This window comes from Camelina sativa, chromosome 6, assembly GCF_000633955.1.
Source record: "Camelina sativa cultivar DH55 chromosome 6, Cs, whole genome shotgun sequence".
Taxonomy (NCBI): Eukaryota; Viridiplantae; Streptophyta; class Magnoliopsida; order Brassicales; family Brassicaceae; genus Camelina; species Camelina sativa.
In genome coordinates, this window is record NC_025690.1 from 2,427,946 (window position 1) to 2,450,776 (window position 22,831).

The window sequence follows — 22,831 nt, forward strand, 5'->3', positions numbered from 1 at the left end:
CGGTAAGAAACATTATGCCGTCGTTAAGCACAAACGCGTCTGAGTCCACGATGAAGAAAGGAACAAAACGAAAAATCGAAATCAAGAAACGAGAAACCAAACAGCAAAGAGCCGTGGCTTGCTCTAAACGTCGTCAAACTGTGTTTTCGAAAGCCGCCGATCTCTGTCATCTCTCCGGAGCCAACATGGCCGTCTTCGTAACCTCTCCGTCAGAGATCTCCGACGTTGTTTACTCCTTCTCCGGCTACTCTCCTGCCCAAGAGATCGCTGATTGTTACCTAAACCTCAAGCCACCTCCTAAGATTGAAGTTAAACACCAATCGACGAAGCTAGGGTTTGGTGGGAAGACCCTGATCTATACAATTCTTGTGATGATCTCTCTGAGTTAAACATCCTTGAGGATCATATAGAGAGAGTGAAGAAGCATGTGATGGCTTGCCTTGAGAAGAAAGAAAAGTCGCAATCTGTTGTTTCTAACACCGAACAAAACCCTATCACTGACGAGGATTGTGATCGAGGTTTTGATCTAAACTCTAGCCCTTCTACATAGGATCTTCTTAAATTCTTTTCTCGTATCGTATCCCCTTGTTTTGTAATATTGAGTTTTTTTTTTTTTTTTAACACCTCATTCATTCATTGATTCAGAATCTTGTAAAAGAGTTGATACATTAGAGATACACCAACACTAAGTAAATCAAAATACACATCCACAAATACATAACCAATCAATAAAAAGAACGATAGAGAAGTGAATTTCCACGACGCTTTGGAAACCGAAGCTTTACTCTCCAACAGATAAATAAATCTGTTTCTTTCCCTCTCTAGAATCAATCCCAAAGTTATGAGATCGTCGTTCTTGACTATCTTCTCACGGAAAAAACGCCACAGTCGTCTAATATTAGTGATGATACTCAATATCTTCTCTTGCATTAATTCTTCGATTCTCCATAAGTTTGTTATGCCTGGATCCCAAATTCGCCGATCAATATGCCATAAATCTCTTTCAACTTTATACTCAATCCCTTTCAGTAAATGGAGAAATCTTTCACGGAGATAACAAGCTCGTTGTATGTTGAATCAAGTAACCAAAACATTCTAACGAACCAAGAATGAATTGCCTCCCTAAAGAGAGGAAGATGTTAGAAACGATTGCGTTTCCACTTTCTAAAAAAAAAATCCCAAATCGAGATTGCATAGACTATTTGCTCAAGAGAACTCGAAGTTACACCTTCTGCTTCACGGTTTGGCATCGTTTTTGCATGGAACTGATAATCCATTGTGAACATGAACACAAACACTGCCACCATGCAAAAGAAGGAGATAGATCGGAAACAAATCCGATATAAGTGTTCCCATGGCAATTATTGAAAACAGAAAAAGAAAACAAACTTAAAAGTAAGGAGAACCACCGGCAAGTGTCGGCGGTCCGTAAAAAGCAATGAAGAAAACGGTTTTGTTAGATCCCTTTTGTGTCGCTGGAGAGAATTTCAGTTTTTTTTTTTTTTTTCTTAAATTTTATTGAGTTTCTTTTTTTTATGTACTTTAAATCCAAAAACATTTAACCCTTTATTATCTTTTAGTTATTACATAGAGAGACTCCTTGTTGGTGTTTAAAATACAAACGACTGTATTCTTGTTAATTTTTGCTTTTCAGAGGATTTGTGAGACTATTTTATTTGTGGATCTATTATTTATGAGCATCTCTCTTTCTAGAATCTAATGTAGATGAATGTTGACAGAAGAAGCTTCGTGATGGTTTAGTTCCCTCCGATCAGTAGAGTTTTATGAAAACAATGTTTAAAAAAGATTTATTAGTAGTTGGACGTGTATCTGTGTTAGTAATTTTGAAGAAATACGGTTAAGTTTCTAAAGCTTAGTGAAGTTTTTTCCTCCCGTCGGATTTTGAAGAATTTGAACAGAGTAATGTGCTCTGTTTTTTTTATCCCATAGATTGTGATTTGTAAACTTGAAGAAGGCTTTTTCTTGAAATATGGTTTCTTACTAGCTTAGTTTCTGTAGCTCCTAAAAGAAGAACTTTGTAAGTATGGTGACTTTGAGACGTTGAGTTGATTTTAAGGGTGTTTTAATTTCAGGGGATGGCTTAGGAGCTTGTGAAAATGCTACTACTGTTTGAGACGCCAGGTGGTTTTGCCCTCTTTAAAGTCTTGAAGGAAGGAAAGCTTTCTAATGTTGAGGTTATTATCTTCATCCTTGTGCTGTGTTCAATTCATTTATCTTAAGCTTAAAACTTTTGACAAGTTTGACAACACATCTGAAGCTCTTGAAGCTGTGGCTAAATTGCTTGAGGGAACTCCAAGCAAGGGTCTACGCAAGTTTTTGAAAACAAACTGTGATGGTGAAACCTTAGCTGTTGCTGATTCAAAGCTTGGGAATATTATCAAGGAGAAGCTGTGTATGTACTTTTGTTTCTGATATTCTCTTTCATTAATGAAGATGGGTTGTTTCTTACGGGTTCGCTTCACTTTCGTAGAAAAATAGACTGTGTTCACAACAATGCTGTTATGGAGCTTTTACGAGGTGTCAGAAGCCAGCTGACTGAACTTATATCTGGATTGGAGGATAATGATCTCAGATAGTTAGTGATGTTGGCTCCCCTACTCGGCCAATGATGTGAAGTGAAGACATTTTATTCGTTTGTCCAGCAGTTTAGCAGACAAGACTACAAGAGAATGTAAAGTAAAGAAGATCTCAACCGTGTAAGTAACTTAGCTTGTAGTACTAACGTACGATGATGAGCTTTGTAATCAATCATCCAAAGCATTAAATTTACGATCCATTGGAGAATATTAGAAGTGGTAAAAAAATATGCTTTGCAAGTGTGAAGTGACTCTTAAACGTTTTTGTGTTCTAATTAAACAAATTCATGTGAATTCGCCCATGGACGCGTGAATGATGATGTTGAAATTTCTCCTTCTTCATCTTTCATATCCTTCGTGAATTCTATAGCAGCGATTGATTTGAATCACAATTCTCCGGCAGATCGATTTCGGTTAATCAGTGATGAGAAGAAGGAATCACCGAACGAAAGCTGACGAAACCCTAAAGCAAAATCGTGCCATTAAATTTGTGAAAGCCGCAGTTTTGCACTTTGAAGTATAAATGCAAATCCCAACACAAATCTGAATGTTTCGTTACTTCGCAACTAAAATAATTGATCGATATGCTTTTGGATGTATACTCTTTAATGTTATTCATGTAGAACCGTGTTTGTATAATGTTGCTTTTAAAAAAATATTCCTTAATTAGCCCTTCTATTGGAACTTTGACATGTGAACATGTTAGGCAGGTGGTTTCACACCATTTGCTGTGATCTATTGCTGTAATGTCTACTGTAAAACATGGAAGGGTTCAGGTCCATTACAAGAGCCGATGCGGCTAGTTTTGGAGCATGTTTTTAAAAACACCTTAAACCGGACCGACACTGGAATGCCAAAATGTAAAATGTGTGGAGAAAAAGGTTAATTAAAATTAAGTTAACGAGAAAAGCAAGATCTTGTCTCTTTAGAAATGAATAATCCAATCATGGAAACACAAACAATATAATTAATGAGCAACGGAACAATACAACACAATGATTATTTTTTTTTAACACAGAGATACATACGTAGAACAAAAACTACTTATTAAATTAAGTTTATTTATTTTGTAAGAAAAAAAAAATGCAAGAATATTTTTTATAAAAATAAGAGACAAAACATACCTTAGAACATTGACATGTCTCAAATGATGTCTATTGCTCAAGCATGCTGCCTAGGGGCGTGCTGACTTTTGCATTATCTCACTTTTTACCCACCCATATTTCTGAGCTCTTCTATTTTTAAAATTTTATTTTATCAAAATGTGTTAATAATTACATCAAAATTTGGCCAAATTTGAAAAAGAATGTTCTTTCTTTGCCGACGCTATGGTTATATTTATGAAGTTTTTTTCTTTTGTTAACCTCAAGTTTGTGACGAATGTACCTATAAACTAACTTTTGTGTGTATGAGAGAGTTTGTAATATGCTAGCTAATAGTATAAGAAATACCAAAAACATTAGAGTTGAGAGACAATGGAGTAAATATTTGCAATGTCCCCCACGTCACGTTAAACATTAAAGGCATGAGTCCATGTCCCATATACATAACTCTAGAGAGACAAAAACAGTCTCGAAAATTTCACGTTTCTATTTCAAGTAGTATTTTTTTTTTAGTTTCTTTATTACGTTTCGTGTGTTTTGTTTGTAGAATAAACACACCGCACATGTATGAAGTATGTACCCGAAATCAACTTAAAGAAATAGAAAAAATGATGATCTTGGGCCATACCATGCCTCGGGTTATATGTTATGCTTTCAAGAGATGATTGGTAATTAATTTATTTTTACGAAAGTCAAACTTTATTTTTTCTTGGGTTTTATATGATTCTTGTATTTATTGTACCCACGTAACCCAAAGGAATGAGTTTGATTTGACCCTAGTGTTTAAAAACTTACGAATATATTTCTCAAACCGGAAAATACACTACTATCACTCACACACAAAATATATACCCAGAATTTACTATATTCACGTTGTATTATATCATAAAAAGTTAAGATAATGTTAGGAATAAAATGATGTTATATAATGAAGACACTAAATTGTAAAACTTAAAAAGGACACAGCATGCACAATTTTAATCATTAGAAGAGTCTATAATAATAATAATAATAATAAGACGAAGAAAAATCAAATAGATCCTAGTCATATCTTGTCTATTTCTCAAAACTCTTTATACAACTTATTTTTGTTACATGGCTACCAAAAAAAATCCTACAAAACTAATCTCTATTATTCGTGTTACCGTTGCAGCACATAGTATACCATTTTTTACTTACAAAAACAATATGAAATTAGGATATATTATAATCACACCATTATGGTTATATGTATATTTTGTATGTCTTTATGGGGTACAAGGAAGTGACTTAATTAAAGAAATTGACAAGAGGATTAATACTGACTTCTAAAAGAACAAATGGCAAACGCATGATCAGTTCGTTCGTTCGTCTCCACATATATATTTCCACTTGTATTCATTTTTGTTATTTCATTCTCTTGCATTTTATTCTTCTTCTTTTTGAGACGTTTTTGTCTACTTGTGCAATAATGTTTTTGGATTCACATAGATATGTTTGGACAATTTAAAACATTGACGTGCATGTTCGCATAGAATCAGCCATACAAAATGACTAGAACCGACTTATTTCTAGAAAATGCCATCTTGTCTAAATCAAACATCTGAAAATGCCATCTTGTCTAAATCAAACATCTCTACCTTTATCTTAAAATTTAAACCTAAAAAATATATTCTTTGTAGTCTCTTTAATAATTTTGTGACTTTTGTTTTTGTCTTATATATTGATTGATACCGTAAATTAAATCCCACACAATGAATGTGATAAAAAGATACTACAACAACAACAAAAAAACACACGCACAGTTCAGACTAGTTGCTTGGTAAATATGGCAACATAGTTATTGATTCTTCTTACAGAAGAGACTAATAACTTCGACTGTAATCATAATTTACCAAAACTTATATAAACTTGAGTTTGATATCTAAAATTCTGTCCTCGGCTTTACCAAATTCAAAAACACACAAAAAGAAAAAACAACCCTAAGGTGCTTTCTTGATCATACACTTTATCTTTTTTCTTTTCTTTCCCTAACTCTATTTTTTACAAAATAATTATTCGTTTTCTAACGAATCTTCTCATATGATTTTCCTAAATTACTTCATAATCCCAATGCTAATTACCTCTCTCGATTCTCACAATCAAATTCCGATTCTTTCTATCATTTTCCATATTTTTTATTTTTAACCGTAAACTTTGCCCAAATTTGAGGATATGATGTCAATAATCATGGAAATAATTGAGATAATAAACAATACTAATAAAAGTAATAAAACCAGTCATTTTAAAAACGAAATAAATTGAACAAAATTTGTGGGGCAAGTGAAAAGGGGAAGAAAAATTAAAAAAAAAAAAAAAAAAATGAAAACGTAAAGCTAAAGCAAACACTCTCGAAGCCTATAGCTAAGGCGTCACTACACTTTCTCACTCTTTCAAAAATCCTCTCATCTATCAAAATCAGAGATAAAGAAAAAGTTTTTAAAAAACAAACTCTAATTTAAGATCCGATCGTCATCTCCACTTCTCTGGATCTTCAATCACCAAAACAAATCCCAAATTTGGAAACTTTTTCTCTGCGTTGCTCTGTTTCTTGATTTCTTTTTTGGGAAACTGCTCTGTTTCTTGATTTTGGCTTTTGGCAATGAAAGAAAGAGGAAAGAGAACAGCAATGGAACAAAGAAACGAAGACGTTTCGTTATATTACAGCACTCCGTCGGAGTTCACTTGCCGGAAACATCCATCAGTTTCTTCCGGCGTCGGGATTTGTCCGTACTGTCTCAACGACAGATTAGTCAATCTCGTCTGCTCAGAATGCGGCGAGCAGCGACTCTCTTCTTGCTCTTGTTCCGATATCTCTCCCACTCGAACCTCTAACGCCGCCGTAGAATCCGTCCCCGAAGAAAACGTTGTCCGGATCTCTTCCCTCATCGATGAAGAGAGGGCGAAACAGAGGAAAGAGACGAAACAGAGGAAAACAGAGGAAGTGGTGGTTTTCAAGAGGAGTAGTAGCAGTTGCGTTGAGATTAATAAGAGAACGAAGAATCATAGATTCTCGAAGATCGGAAGGTTCTTTAGGAAGATTAATCTGAAAAAGGAGAGAGATTTTGAGAAGAACAGTAACAATGATTCATGGGGTTTGGATTATAACAATGATGTGAAGAAACTAGGAGTTTCGAGATCGAGATCGCTCTGTAGTTTCCGAGGTAAAGATTTGTACTGTATCGGATCGGAGGAAGACGGTTCTTCGTATTCCGGTGCGTTCTCCGCCGCGAGAAGCTCGAGTGTTAATGGCGGATTAGGTTTTTGCGAAACAGAGTACCCTCGGAAGAGCAATTTCGAAGGGAGGAAGAGTAACTTCAGCGAGACGACGGAGCATCGGAGGAGCAATTTCGAAGGAGGGAGGAAGAGTAATTTCAGCGAAACGACGACGGAGAATCGGAAAAGTAATTTCAGTGAATCGGAGCCGCCGCGAAGAAGTGGTTTCGAGGCGAGGAAGAGTAATTTTAGTGAAACAGAGTATCCTACTCGGAGGAGTAACTTTAGTGAAACAGAGTATAATCGGAGGGAGAATCATCCACCACGGAGGAGTAACTACGAAGCGGCGGCGAAGACGACGGAGCAGTATCGGAAATGTGATTCGACGGCGATGAATTTTACGAGGAGGGTAATGTCAATGAAAGAGAGTAGTTACTTCACCGGAGGAGAAGAGCCAGGGTTCATTGATCTTAAGTTTGATTCTTCTGGTGGAGGAGATGTAAACGACGGCGTATTGGTACACGGAGGAGGAGGATCGTGTCGGAAAGATGGAGGAGAGATGAGAAAGAGTCGAAAGAGTTTCAAAGGATGGAAATGGATATTTGGACATCATCATCATCATCATCAACAACATCAACTTCATCATCACACAGATTCATAATGAAGAGACAATTTTTATGGGATCTAATAATGAAACATGGAGCTGGTTTTGTGCGATCCGATGTCAATTTTAGTAAAAAAAAAAACAGCTTTAATTTAATCTTTTTCTTTTCATCTATTTATGTTTTGTCTTTTTTTTCTTCTTTTCTTTTTCGAATATATCCAACTCCAAGTTTTGCGATATTGGTTTAGCTTCGGGTTAGTTTTCTAGATTTATGGTTAGAGAAATGATTGTCGTAGTATACCATATTAGGAATTATGGACATCCAACCCAAAACCAATTGGCTATGAGTGGAGTAGTCCATGATCTTTATATATTACCCCAAGGAACATATCCCAACCGATGTGGGATTCTAATAGGCCTCCTCGAGATGTGGGTGAGAAACGGTCCAACGGGAAACAGCCCAAGCCCAACATCTCGGAAATACAACAAAACATGCCACTTATATGAGTCACATAGGTGGAAACCATTTCTTTGTGGGAAATTGCTTGTTGGGCCTAACCATGGGCTCTGATACCATATTAGGAATCATGGACATCCAACCCAAAACCAATTGGCTATGAGTGGAGTAGTGCATGATCCTTATATATTACCCCAAGAAACATATCCCAACCGATGTGGGATTCTAATAAGCTAATATAAACATAGTATGATTTCTTGGTTCGGATCGAATTTGAGATTTAGTCAAATAGTATATTTTTTGTAGTTTTGTTTCATAATTTTACTTTTGGTTTGCTTGTATCAGTTTTTTTGGTTATAAAAATATTGTACTGTATATGTACTAATGCTTGATTGAGTTGATTCAATATTTTGGAAATAAAACTTTTTTTTGAGGTTTGATTCGGTTTGATTTATGTTTGGTGTACTAATGCTTGATTGAGTTTCACCGTTAAATCTGAGGTTTATAATCAGTTCAGTGAGATTTTTGTAATGTCTTCACTTCACTCTTCACTTCCCGACGTTCCCGTTATAGCTCTCAAGTCGCTTGTTATAATCATGTTATCATGGCATGGATAGAACTTCTATGAAAAGAAGAATCATGTTATCATGGCATGGTGATCTTGAGCATATGTATCGAGGACAATGCACGCAATCACGACTCTAATCACACTACCTCTCTCAAAAGAACAAGTTCTTAATTCAGCTGTTAGAGAATGTTGTACTATAGTCTATATACGTATGTATTAAGAGAGGCTGTTTTTTTCATAGAACTCTGTCCTTCGTACAACAATCATATGGATCTTCTTAAGTTGCTCGTAAAAGCTCGGAGAGCATTTGTTTTGTTGGTGGCGTTTGTTTTGCAAGCCTTCTATTTTGTTCCTTAACGTGATCGTATTCTCTCACTTTCGATTATGTCCCTAAAATGTTATTGAGCCCAATTTCTATAAGCAAATATCCAATCACGTAAGCCCAAACAAAATATATAGCTTATTGTATTCCCAAACTTGAGAAAAATTTTAATAACTTTGGCCCGAAAGACCCCAAGGATCAAATGAGTCAAGTAAAAATCATAATCCAAATTTCTTCATAGCTAGTCAAGAAAACACATTCGCCGAGTCAACGAGTTACTTACAATCTTTTAACCATTTCCAAAATTTCATGAGGCAAGGCAAGCTTTTGTTTTGAAACGTTTTCTCATTTTCTTGATTACTTACCAAATTATATGTTTCTATTTCCATCTTCATAACAATTTTTGTTTGTTGTTACTTGTTGGTGTTATTGTTTTTTAATCTTCGCCATACTTATGCATGGTCTATTAAGAAAAAGGTCAATGCATATTTTTGCCAAACGTATCAATCTGTCATCGTATCTTCATGTACCGATTCACATAGCCTATGCTTTTTGATGTATAAGAAAAGATACTTAGCGTGTACACAATGGACAGCTTTTCACAAAGAGTTTTGAATTACGTCATATCTTTTAAGGGATTCACACTTATTCTATCAATTTATATGAAGTTTTTAACTACTTCAATTGCTAATTTCCAAAAAGATTTGTAATCACATGCTCATTTCAGCTTCGAGGACATGGATTCAACGATATATACACTAAATAAACTTTATTCTTTTGTTAAGACTTAAGATTAAGAAATGTTTTTAATAATATGATCAAAAACCATTTTCTTCGTCCATACCATACCAAAAAAGAATATCTTGATCGAATGGCTAATTTAATGTAGAGTGTTATTCAAGAAAAAATCAGCCACGATTATCGTAATCTCACAAATTCTGTTTACACATTATGTTATCTAAAAGTAATACTCCATATAACTTCATTTATTACATTTGCTTCCTTGCTTAACCTTTTTCCTCAATGCCTTCCTTATAGAAGCAAAGAACAAAGGAGTTCCTTCAGACCAAATATCCCAAAATATGTTAGGATTTAGTTTGTTCTTTAACGTCTTCTATCGTCTTTCTATCTCTTATTCGACTCTCTCCTTCAAGATTCCATGGAAGATCTCAACACATTTGCAGCTGACTGCGTCGTTGTATCATGTTGTTGCAACTGTCTAGTTCTCCAGATCGCGATCTTCATCTTCCTTGGACTCCCTCAAAAGCTAGTCAAGAACACGAGAAAATGTTACGCAAAATGGGGGATCAATCGAAAGATTAAAAGAATGGGGCTTTGTTGCGAATGTCGTCAAGAAAATACCGACGTTGATTCTGGATGGAGGAAAGAGTCTATGACGATGAGTATGGAGATGGAAGGTCTTAGGTGTATTGAAGAAGTTGAACAAGCGTTAGAGGAGTTTTCAAAGGATGGTGAGTTTTTGTTTGGAAGCTTCTGGGGACAAGAGAGGGTTCAAAATTCTTCGTCAATGCCAAATTGTGGTAATGACAACTTTGACATAAGATTTGTAAGTCGTTATGAGATCGTCGAAGAAAATTTGTACTCCTTGGATTATATATTCACAACTTCACCTAAATTATATCGAAATAATAATATCAACTAGGTTGGAATTTTCTTTTAATTTGCTTGTTCCAAATTTAAGAAATTCATACTACTATACCACTTAACGTTTTAACAAATGATATTGCTTTAAGAAAAATTCATATAATTGACAGGTTCTTGCTCTATTAATATCCACCTCATATAAAATTCAATATATATTGACATTTTAAAATGGTAACTTAATCTTCATATGGTCTTGAAAGATTTAATTTCCAAATCTTTAAAGCACAACAATCAAAATTTATTATACTTAAACCAATTACATAAATTTAGTTTAGTATGTTTAATAATGCGGATGGTGAATAATAAATGGTAACTAAAATGATAAAAACATAAACCTACTTCAACTATTTTTCATAGACGTTAGAAATATTTTAACAAAACGTTAAGTAGAAATTTGGAAAAAAATACCTCAAATTTTTGTTGATTTTTTTCAAAAAAAATACACTCTAAAAAATTCTTATATGGTAACTGAAATGATAAAAACATCAAAACTATGAAACTAATATCACAAAATAAAAATAATTATAAGACAAGAATATAGCTGTGTGATTGTGCTTCCTACCCAATTTCCAATTTAATGATTTCACCGTCAATCCCTCCATTAATTTGTCTCCACATATTAATATCTTATCCAATAATTGAAAATAGCATAAATCTAAAACTTTTAGATAATGCAATTAAATTTTCAATTTACTATTCAACTCTACATATAACAATAAATAGTTATTATTACTTTCAACTTCGTCTCCAAAAACGCGGTTTCTTGTACTTTAAGTAACTATTCATCCCCAACATTTTCAAAATGAAACCCTAGAGAAAAAAAAAACTCCAAATCCTTTCATCAATGGCGTCGACGAAACCAACCGATCAAATCAAACAACTCAAAGACATCTTCGCGCGTTTCGACATGGACAACGACGGGAGCTTAACACAGCTCGAGCTCGCGGCGCTTCTCCGTTCTCTAGGGATCAAACCGCGCGGCGATCAGATCTCTCTCCTCTTAAACCAGATCGACCGCAACGGCAACGGATCCGTGGAGTTCGACGAGCTCGTGGTGGCGATACTGCCTGATTTGAACGAAGAGGTTCTCATCAACCAGGAGCAGCTGATGGAGGTTTTCCGGTCGTTTGATCGCGACGGTAACGGTTCGATCACGGCGGCGGAACTTGCCGGGTCAATGGCTAAAATGGGACATCCGTTGACTTACCGTGAGTTGACGGAGATGATGAGGGAAGCTGATTCTAATGGTGACGGTGTTATTAGTTTCAATGAGTTTTCTCATATTATGGCTAAATCTGCTTCTGATTTTCTTGGATTAACTGCTTCTTCCTAATTAGTCATTCTCTGTTTGTTTCTTCTTCTTCTTTTTTTTTTTTTTTTACTATTTTTGTCTTCGTGCAACTCGTGCAATTAACAATGCGTTAATCTTCTATTAATTAATTTGTGATCCGTTGGTGGAGTGACGTAAAAGATTAATTTGGTAGAATGGTAGTACTAATTAAAAATGTCATGTCAAGATTGACTTTTGACAAAAAAATTTGAAAGTATAAGCCAATTCCAATATCTTTTCTTTAGTTAATGAGTTTACTTAATCTATACTATTGTGTAGTATAATCAATGATTTGGCAAAGTTATAGTAATTTAGTTGCATTTAAATTAAATTTACAGTTTTTTGGACTTCGAATGGTATATACTGTTGAGTGCATTTATTGGGTTTAAAAGATAAAAGCATATGAGTAATGGGTGCATTTGGATTAACATAGCCAGTTGTTGCAATGGTGTAGCATTGTAATGGTCGAAACAGTTAAATAATTGAAATCGTTGACGAACAAAAATTAAATAGGAATTTATCGAACCTCACAGGATCCTTCTTTTTATGTCTTTGTCTGAACTTTGAATTTCCAAAATTTGTTGTCTTATCTTTTTGGTGTGGTCTAAATACATTGGACTGGACAGTGGACGTATGGGATCTTTCTTTTATTATTCTCAAAAAGGGTCAGATTAATTAATAAATAATCAGAATAAACAAATTAATTATAGATTTACTATTGTAGTACTTAGCAAAATATAAACTACTAATTAAACATAACACTTTTGTACTTTGCTACTATCATCGTCATATGAAATTTCTGTTTCTAATAACGATCAATTCTAAAGACCACAATAAAATTAAAAATACATGAATCTAAGCTATTAAAAAATTATGTACAAAACATTTGCGTGTGTGTAATAAAATTACAGAAGCCTTTCTCTGGCAAGGAATCTCAAGAACAGAAAACCCTAGTCTCCAAGTTAGAGATATACGTATTTACAGAGAAACAAATCTATACTCTTCAGATACCAACAAGATCCTTATAGATCTGATCGTGAAACCTAGCGGAGCGCCGTACACTTGCGGCTCTTCTCGCTGTGTATCCGACGGTGGTGGGTCTAATCGACCTCTGCCTCACCATCTCAACGAACTCAGGATCATTAGAATGACCCTCGTACCGAATCCACTGAATCATTTGATGGTATTTAGGGAAAAACCTCATTTGGACTGACTTGTATACGAAGTAAGGTATCAAAGCGAAGATCATGACGAATAAAGTGGTGAGCCAGTATGAAGGAGCAGGAGCTAGGGCTTCGAGGAAGACCATGTATGCATCGGAAGAGAAACTTGGGGTCATAGCTCCATATATCATGAGGAAGATGTACCAAAAGGCTATCGATCCCCAAATCACAATGTGTTGGACCCAAGTGAAGTAACTTATTGATAAAGCCATCTGGAGATTGACAACCCACACGACGCAAGTGTACATTGTTCCACCGAGGATTTCCCGGCCTGCGGTTTTGCCATTGGAGTCAAATAGGTTGTGTTTTAGAGATTCCTTGCAGAGGAAGAAAATAGCGAGAGCGCTTATGAATCCATTTAACATCCATCCTATAATCCTTTTCCAGCTGAAGAGAATGTTCTGAACACCTTCTTGGTATAGCAATGGAAACTGCCAGAAACAAAGATTAAAGGGTAAGTGACTGTAGCAGGGGTCGAAAAAATTTACAGCAGATTTCAAGAATCTTAATCTCTAAACCTACCTTGTAACAGAAGCGAGCTGAGACGTCTTGATCAAAGACTCCAAGGGCAATGACAGGGAGAGAAGAGAAAAAGACGTTGAAAAGAGAAAGGAACCAGTCGTTGTATGCAGGTTGTCCCGAGAAGGAAGTGTAAGCTTCATATAAGAACACTGTGACTCCGAATGTGATATTCTTGTAGAAGAAGTAACAAATCTGGAAATTGCGAAAACACGGGGTAAGAGAATGATTGAGACTAATGGTGTAATCAGAGAGAAGTTTCAGTCTTTTTACCATTGATGCGATTCTGCTGTAACACCAATGACCATGAACTAACAATAGACGTTCTAGATATCGGAATTGAGCAATGGCGATATCGCTAGACATCACTGCTTGCATTCCTTCAACACCGCTTATACCAACACCAATGTCTGCTTCTTGAAGCATTCCTACATCGTTTGCTCCATCTCCAATCGCTAAGGTTGTTTTTCCAGTTCCAGATTTAACCAGCCGTGTAACCTAGAAAACCCGAAAATAATTGTTAGAATTGAAACATTAGAAAAAAACATGAGAAATGTCATCAAGATGTAGAGGTTGTACCAATGCTTTTTGTTTAGGTGATGATCTACAGCAAATCACAGAGGCACAACCAGTGGCAAGATCAAGAAACGTTTTCTTGATTTCGTCCTCGAGGGCATAGGTTAGCGATTTCCCATCAATGATCAAAGCAAATGCTTCAGAGCTCGCGCCTGATTCAGAGAGTAAGGCCTTTCCTGCTTGTAGTTGCATCACAACGCTTTCTCTTGATGCCAATTCGATTTCGTCTTTGCCTCCAGATTTCTCCAGAGATTTGATTTGAGGTGTCTCAAGGTTTATGATGATCTGTTTCATCTCTTGTCTTAGTAAACTAGAAGCAAATCTGCAAGAGAAGATTCTGAAGTCAGTAACCAAAAAAACACACACACAAGAACAGACATAAGACAAAGATTCAAAATAAGTACCCAATATTGATAGCTGTTTCCATTTTGTCTCCAGTTAGAACCCAAATCTTGATTCCAGCTTGAGCAAGTTTGTCAATACATTCCGGGACCTGAAACACCCATCAACCGTTAATTCCAAAAACCTTGAACAACTTGTAGCTTTATATAGTCTTTCAAAGTCATACCCCATTTTGAAGTTTGTCCTCAACAGCAGTAGCACCAAGGAGAATGAGATCGCGTTCCATCCTATCCGTGATTTCATCTATCAAAGTTTCACGATCCTCGCTCACCGAAGCCTTAGCTTCATTGAAATTCTTGTTGAACTCTATGTACTCATTCTCATCTACCTCACGGTATGCAAGTATTAGAGTCCTTAGACCAGCATCTGCATATTGGTTTACATGTTCTTGTGTTTTCGCCTCGAATTGACGACCGTGCTTTGCAAGTCTTTCGAACATTACACTAGAAACAGAACACACACAACAACATCAACGTTAGTTAATAAAGTCTTTCAACAATAAGGTTTTTAAACTATGGTTCAGTGTTGCAACTCGCTTACTTGTCAGCTCCTTTAGACAACAGCAAAAGCTTCCCATCATCGTCTCTTACAATAACTGACATTCTCTTCCTCGTGCTATTGAACTCAAGAACGTTTAGTAACCTATAAACCCTGCAGCAAGAACAGAGGAAAACATGAGTTAGAGAAAGCGCAACCTTACATCAAAAACAAGTGAGTCTAAAGAACGAACCTTTCGACTTTTTCTCCTGATGCAAGATCCAATTCACGGAACGAGATCCCATTTTGTGTCCGGTTAAAGAACTCGAAACCAAACTCTCGAGCTGCAACAACAAACGCAGCTTCATCAGGAGACTCAGCTTCATAAGAGACATTCCCGGTCTCTTCATCGGTCTCAGGTATAGCCGTGTGACACACAGCAAGCAATCTAAAAAACTTCTGCAACACGGAAGCTTGAGGTTGCCTAACCCAATTCCCATTCATAACCCTTTCATCCTCAAAGTTAAACCCTTTGATCTTAGGAGCAGAACTGTCAACAACAACATCTAAATCTTCATTAACCAAAGGCGAACCACCGCTTCTCACAGCCATAGCTCTCTCAACCTCAGTTATACCACGTCCATAAGCAGTACCAGCGATAGAACACTTGATAAACTCCATTGAGTTGCAAGTCAAAGTCCCGGTTTTGTCAGATAGAATTGTATCAACCATACCAAGCTCTTCATTCAAATTCGAAGTCCTTGCCTGTGCAGGTTTATCAGTTTCTTCATAATACATATGAATGTCTCTATTGATGAAAATGCTCTGAAGAACTTTAACAATCTCAATCGAAACGTAAAGCGAGATCGGAATGAAGTAACTGTAAAGCATCACGGCTGTGAAGAAGTGGTAAATTGCAGCCATTGGAGCTCTCTCCGGATCAAAGAAGATATCTGCATCATCTGGTTTCAAATACCATCTCTCTGTTCTTCCGTTCTTGACCTTATCCTCTCTTGTCTCAACTCCAAAGATGATTGATCCAACGAATGACATTAGAAACACCAAACCAAACATTAAGTATATAATCTTGTCCATCTTCCTCTCAATCCTACTTCTCTTCGATGGTGGATCAGTTGAATTCTGAATCACCTGTATTTTTCAAATTTGGGGTCAACTCAGAATCCAAAACAGAGTGAGAGAACAGAGCAGATATAAAAAAAAAAAAAAGTTCGTACCTTTGTGTCATGTCCGGTGAAAACAACAGCTCCGTAGACATACTCTGTGTTTCTAAGCTTGGAATCACGTAGAAGAATCTGTTGAATCGACAACGGGAACCTCTCTTCTTCAAGAGCCAAAGTCCCAACAAACACATAAAGATTCACATTTGGATCTTCACATCTAACAAGTGCTCTGAAATCTTTGAAATCTGAATCTTGATTCAACAACGAAGAAGTCGCTTCAAGTCCTTGTTTCACTTTCAGATTCGTCTCACCGTCCAGATTCATCGTCTCTACATAACAGATCGAGTCCTCGTAGCTCGACGACAATAACAAAAGATCCGCCGGAAAAAACTCGTCTTTTTCGACTCTCACTATGTCACCTACTCTTAGTTTGCTCCACTCTTCTTGCCGGAATATTCCATTCCCGTCGTGTACTTTGACCTTTCTGTTATTCACCTCAATATCCTAAAAAAAAATTAAATTTTGATTCAAGGGTTTTAATAAAGATCCATACTTTATGGAAGATTTAATAAAAATCGAAACTTTAGTTTTTGTACTTGAATAGCAAAGTTTGACTTTTTAAGAGTAAAGATTGAGTTTTTGTTTTTAAGATCGGGCGGACCTGTTGTTTACGGCGCCAATCTTCGATACCTTCTTTAACCATTGTGGCGGAGATGACGAGAGCAAGAGGCAAGAGAGCACTAACGGCTCCATAAGGAGAGAGATCAGTCAACGACAAGACTCCGGTGACTAGAAAGTAGAAGTTAGCTACGCGGCGGAACTGCTCGAAGAGAGATTTAGGGAAGAAAGAAGCGACGGTGTATTTCGTCGACCGGACGTAATTCCCGGCGTAGTTCCGGCGTTCAGCTGCCGGAGAGCCCGGTTCGTTACAATAGACGACACGGGAGAAACCGGGTCCTCCTATGTTGGAGTGATCCTCTTTGAAACTTGATTTGCCACAAGTGTAGGAATAGATCTTGCTTAGATGTAATCTTCTTCTTCTCCGACCAGGACCAGGACTAGGAGTACCACCAGCCATAGCTGCTTATAGTTACAAATCTCTCTTCTTGTCTGAAAATTTTGAGAAATAATTTTGGGCCTTTAATCAAGAAAATACTTGGAGAACACACTTGGGTTAACGAATTAAAGAACGTTAGAAATGTTGAAATCGTTAAGATATGAAAAAAATTGGGAAGATGGAGTCTTTTAAAAAATGTGTGAAGCTAAGAAGATTTTTTTTTTTTTTTATAAAAGAGAACCAAACTTTGAACGACGACTTTGAATCGTAACACTTTTGGCTCGTTTTCTTGACTTTTTTGATGGATGTTTCTTTTTTTTTTTTAAATAGAAAAGATATACTAATTGTCAATTTGTCATGAGTATTGTTTGTTTCGAAAAATATCGAAAATATGTACGCGGGTATTCTTATTTGCCGGGCAGAATAATACATCTGGTTGAGAATAATCTAAATCGAGTTTTCCAAATTACATTATACACGATTGCTTCTAGTTCTAGAATAGCGTAATCTAGTTGGTATATTTTTACCTTAATAATTAAACGATATGTATCACATATTTGTAGCGGTAAATTATCAAACAAACCGCAAGTGTTTTAAATGCGCAACGGAAGTAAGTTGCAATCCAGTTCATCGAATCATCAGCGCATTCACTGCACCGATCAATACTTATAAAATCATTATGTCAGGTCACTAGAATAAAATACAGTACTGATTAGTTTTTGTTTTTTTTTGTTTTGTTCTAGTATTTTGAGACAACAAAAAAAAATAGAGAAATGATAATTATTAAGAGCTGGACGAGGCGTAGCAATCGGTTGATTGCTGATCTATTTGTTTATGTTTCTCTATTCTATTTCTCTTCCATTTCTCATGAGTCATGCATGACATGGAAGCTTCTTGGAATTATTCTATTACTTTTCATATCCCGGAAATAACTGAAAATATTGATCCGACTCATCGAGGTTTATGAGAATTTAATTATTGTACCATTTAAGTCATCTATAAGAAGTTAACTATCAATAAAAAAAAATTTAACTATCTATTTCTCTATGATAAGGCACAATAGGAGGTAAGTCCATTTGTAGAAGGCACAATCACACCAAGGATCGAGTCCCGCTTCCTACGAATGTAGGAATTTGGCTAATGGGCCGGCCAGTTGTGGCCCAATGGTTGACAAAAAAAAAAAAAAGTTTTGTAATCCGTAGATATATTTTTTATATTAGAAAACTATTCGTTTTTTTGTATTTTCCTTTTTCTCCAATAAGGTTTAGAAATAAATGTTTACTTCAAAAAAAATTTCTTCTTCAATTCGTTAACCCAAAGTTTATTAACAAGCACTACAAGAAAGTGAGTCCATTGTCATCTAATATTCCGTCACAATAATTATTTTTTCGTCATAATAAAAATATTGTTACGAATCTGTGACGATTGGTGAATGGTTACAATATGCTGGTCACAAATTTGTTTTAGTCACTTAAACGTCACAAAAGTTGCGACTAAATCATACGTATCTATTTCGTCACCAAATGTAACGATTTGTAAATGTATCTAAAATGTCACAATTTCGTACTAAAATTATCGTCCCAAATACGTTTTATTTCATGACCGAAATCACGTATTAAGTTAGTCACTATTTACGACACAGTTGTAGTCTCAAAACGTCACACTTAGTGACATGTTAAATGTCACTTTTCCGTCACGGTTACTAACTAAGAACATGTATCAAAACTGTCATTTGACAAAACTTTAGTCTCCAACCGTCTCTGATGATTACAAAAAAATCGTTGCTAATTAGTCAAAAATATCAACTAAAACTTCGTCTCAAAACCATCATATGTGGTGACCAGCATAACCGTTTTAAATAAGTCACTAATTATAACAAAACTGTAGTTTCATAATGTTACAAATGACGACTAAACATCTTCACCTAACTATCACAAAGTGTTGCATTTTGTTACTATTATTACGTTATAATTTTAACTCATGAACACCAGCTATTTTTGCCAAAATCGTTGCAATTATGACCTAAACCATCATCCCCTGTTTTTTTTTAAATTATTGTTACAATGATACATAATTTATATATTAATAATTAAAATAATATTTTAAAATAAAGACACCAATATCCAACAACGTGCTAATCCAAATCAAATTTATGAAAAATAAAATAACATCATATAAAATAGAAATAAAAACCATAGTATTATGAATAAACTAAATAAAGCCAAACCAAACTTAATTAAGTAGCAACTAGAAATAAAGCCAAACCAAACTCGATTACATAGAAATTTCAGGGGAACTTGTGGAAACATAGTTGTCCTCTAGTGCTTGGAGACGTTTCTCGAGGAGTAAGTTTCCATCACGACTCTTTTTCAATTCATTTTCAAGTTCTTCAAGTCGATGGGTTAATGTACCCACTTCTTCTTCGGTAGGTTGTGGGACAGATGGATCACCCAAAGACATAGAAATTCCATTGTGCAGTGACCCAATTCCAAATACACGACCTTGTTTTGATATTCCAGCAATCTATTAAAAAAACACACATTTGTAAACAATGATATGTATTTTCAAACACAAAAAAGAGTAGTAAATTTATAACTCAACAAAACATATGTAGCTATGCATAATTTAATCTAGAACTCTTACCTTAACATAAATTTCGTTTTTCTCCTCTTGGGTTAAACCCTCACCATTTGAAAATTCTCTCTGTGACAAGAGTTCTTCCACATGTTCATCAAAATTTTCTGCAATGAGTCGTGCTTTTTCATCAACATATGTTCCATCAGATTTCTGGGTGTGTTTTTTTTCATTACAGCAATGAAAGAAGAGTCTTCGTTGTTGGCAACCTATAAGGGAAAAATAGTCAATGTGAGAAATAATATAAATCTTCAATTACAAATAGAGAAGTTTTGGTGGAAAAAATAGGAATAATAATAAACATAAACATTACCAAAGCATCTTGCACTTTGACATAACTACGTGAACCTGCTCTGTGTCGATGGACACCTAAACCATCACGAGTAGATAGTCGCGTAGTACGAGCTTTCTCACTTTTACCTTTGGCTTTTGGTGTCCTCCAATAATCTGACATTACACTCCAATGTTCAGAGAGAATCCAATCAGGTTTTTCTCCATTGGGTTTTGCTGCATTGGACTTTGCAAGGCTAACCATTCCTTTAAGACGAGTAGCAGCAACCTGATCAAAGTTGGCTTTAACAAGATGCTCGATTGAGGCATCCCACTCGAAGTATGTCTAGAATATAAATTATGTCAAAACATTAATTAAATAAATGATGAAAGTATTATTCAAATGTTCAATAACAAAAGCAAACCTTAAATGTTGTAAACCACGAATCTTTGAAAAAACCAGGCACTTTTGACCAGCTATACCATGGTCCGTTAAAACATGATTCAATGATCTTTCGAATACGTGTTGATACTTCAGTGTTACTTTTGAACCTGTAACACATGTGATTAAAAAATAGTCATATTCATATTTGTACCTTTAAGTACATATTTAAAAAAAATACCATTTAGCTCCATTTCTTCTTGACGGATGAAGCACTCGAGTATCACGTATCACTGGTGCAATTTGTTCTCTTTCTTCATTTGGTTCAATGATTGCTGCAGCATTTGAGTTTGATGGTCGAGGAGATGATGGTCTTCGCAAGCCAGCAGACTGAGAACCTCCAGATTGAAGATTACGTGATGTTCCAAACAAACGCCCACTTGTAGTTGGAGGACGAGTCATCTATCATACAATAGAAATGAAGATTAGGTAAAGACAAAGTAATTAGGAGATAAAGTTGAATAAAGAAGATATTAATACACCAAATGGACTAAAACCGTCTGTGCATAACCCAAGGTACACATTTCTTGGCTTGGATGCAAAGTCAGGGAATACTTCTTGAAAAACTCCCTAATCAAACTAGCCTCCGTTACTCTGTTTGTTGGATCTCTCTATACCACAAATCGATCTCTCTATTGCACAAATCGAGTTATTTACCTCTCCATCTATGATTTGTTCCTTGTTCATGTCAATTATTTATTATTTGATTACAGTACTCTTGTAGATTTGTTCCTTGTTTCAGTCACTTATGAAACATGGTGTTTGGCAATTTAGAATTATACAATAGTTTGCGCAAATTTGTTTTTTTCATTGTAGCTACAAAGCTTTCGGTGGTGCTTTGTTTTTTTTTTAACATCTTACGGTGCTCTGTTTTTATATTTTATAATTAATTAAACATGCTTGTCGTTTTCTTCTCGTGAGTCTCTTAATAATTTGACTAACTAATAATTAATTAATGTTAATGTTTCCATACAGATTTCACCTCTATTTTTACTGAAGGGTAACAAGATGAACCAGGTACTCTATCTCACTATTGTAGATTTTGAGTTTTTGATTTGTTAAAACCATCTTTTATTGTTTAGTACTTCTATGCAGATTCCAGATGATAGTCTTGAACCACTTTCTGGTAAATACTTGTTCACTTATCCTCTTGTAGACCTTGTTTTCTTATTTTAATCTATTTGGTACTAATTTATGTTGATCAATTTTTTTTTTTTAGAACCTCCTGATATACGTATATGGTTTCCAGACAATGTGTATGAATCGCCAATGTTGGATTCAAGTGATCCTTGTTTTGATTCGTTAATTCCTGATATAAGTGAATGTATAAAGGAAACATAAATGAAGAAATAGATCACCAGATTTGAAAGTACATTCGATGTTTGTCCTAAAACGATATTGCTAAATACTTTTGAACCAATTTTTATCTCTATCCAGCTGACATATTATTTTCCTTGTAGATTACAGAATTAGATCACCTCATAGTTGACGAGAGTGATATTGAGGAAGATAATACGTCTAGTATTTTTTGAAAACCTGTGAGGAAGCAAGATAATATAATAAGAACAGATAATCAGAATAGCACTACAACAACAACCATTGAATCAGAAGTGATTCTTTGAAAAGGCGAGTCAATTACCTAGAAGACGAAGTAAAAAAATTGCATGATCTTATTAACTCTTTGATATCAAAGGTACATTATGTTGACTATGTATTTTGTTTATATCTAGAAAATCATTAAGTGGTGGACGATGAGACATGAGATTAACATTCTTTTATTTATATTCATGATGTTTTAGGAATTAAGTGGTGAACATGAGATGGATGGACATGAAGTAAGCTTATAATGAATTTTCTAACTATAAGTTAAAATAGTTATCTNCCATTGAATCAGAAGTGATTTCTTTGAAAAGCCGAGTCAATTACCTAGAAGACGAAGTAAAAAAATTGCATGATCTTATTAACTCTTTGATATCAAAAGTACATTATGTTGACTATGTATTTTGTTTATATTTAGAAAATCATTAAGTGGTGGACAATAGACATGAGATTAACATTCTTTTATTTATATTCATGCTGTTTCAGGAATTAAAAAGGTGAACATGAGATAGATGGACATGAAGCAAGCCTAAGATGAATGCTTTTTTTTTTCAACCCTAAGATGAATGTT

General features: G+C 35.3%; 5 protein-coding genes and 1 pseudogene across 5 annotated transcripts; 4 read left to right on the forward strand and 2 right to left on the reverse strand.

The window, feature by feature from the left end:
* Positions 15 to 552, forward strand: LOC109133269 (annotated as a pseudogene).
* LOC104790173 lies at positions 6,068 to 7,775 on the forward strand. Its single transcript, XM_010515874.2, has one exon. It carries the CDS (start codon positions 6,321 to 6,323, stop codon positions 7,593 to 7,595), a length of 1,275 nt encoding a protein of 424 aa, XP_010514176.1. The 5' UTR covers positions 6,068 to 6,320; the 3' UTR covers positions 7,596 to 7,775.
* On the forward strand, positions 9,751 to 10,566 carry LOC104790174. The gene has a single exon (XM_010515875.2). It carries the CDS (start codon positions 10,045 to 10,047, stop codon positions 10,546 to 10,548), a length of 504 nt encoding a protein of 167 aa, XP_010514177.1. The 5' UTR covers positions 9,751 to 10,044; the 3' UTR covers positions 10,549 to 10,566.
* LOC104790175 (probable calcium-binding protein CML16) lies at positions 11,211 to 11,986 on the forward strand. The gene has a single exon (XM_010515876.2). The coding sequence runs from the start codon at positions 11,395 to 11,397 to the stop codon at positions 11,881 to 11,883; it is 489 nt and encodes a 162-aa protein (XP_010514178.1). The 5' UTR covers positions 11,211 to 11,394; the 3' UTR covers positions 11,884 to 11,986.
* Positions 12,667 to 17,594, reverse strand: LOC104790176 (phospholipid-transporting ATPase 10). Its single transcript, XM_010515877.2, has 10 exons — positions 16,920 to 17,594; positions 16,313 to 16,762; positions 15,331 to 16,226; positions 15,141 to 15,251; positions 14,767 to 15,043; positions 14,603 to 14,691; positions 14,202 to 14,520; positions 13,896 to 14,120; positions 13,626 to 13,817; positions 12,667 to 13,534 (listed from the first exon to the last, which is right to left on the reverse strand). Exons 1-10 carry the CDS (start codon positions 17,334 to 17,336, stop codon positions 12,884 to 12,886), a joined length of 3,627 nt encoding a protein of 1,208 aa, XP_010514179.1. The 5' UTR covers positions 17,337 to 17,594; the 3' UTR covers positions 12,667 to 12,883.
* Positions 19,590 to 21,063, reverse strand: LOC104793881. Its single transcript, XM_010520306.1, has 5 exons — positions 20,843 to 21,063; positions 20,645 to 20,771; positions 20,263 to 20,565; positions 20,126 to 20,158; positions 19,590 to 19,838 (listed from the first exon to the last, which is right to left on the reverse strand). The coding sequence occupies exons 1-5, from the start codon at positions 21,061 to 21,063 to the stop codon at positions 19,590 to 19,592; spliced, it is 933 nt and encodes a 310-aa protein (XP_010518608.1).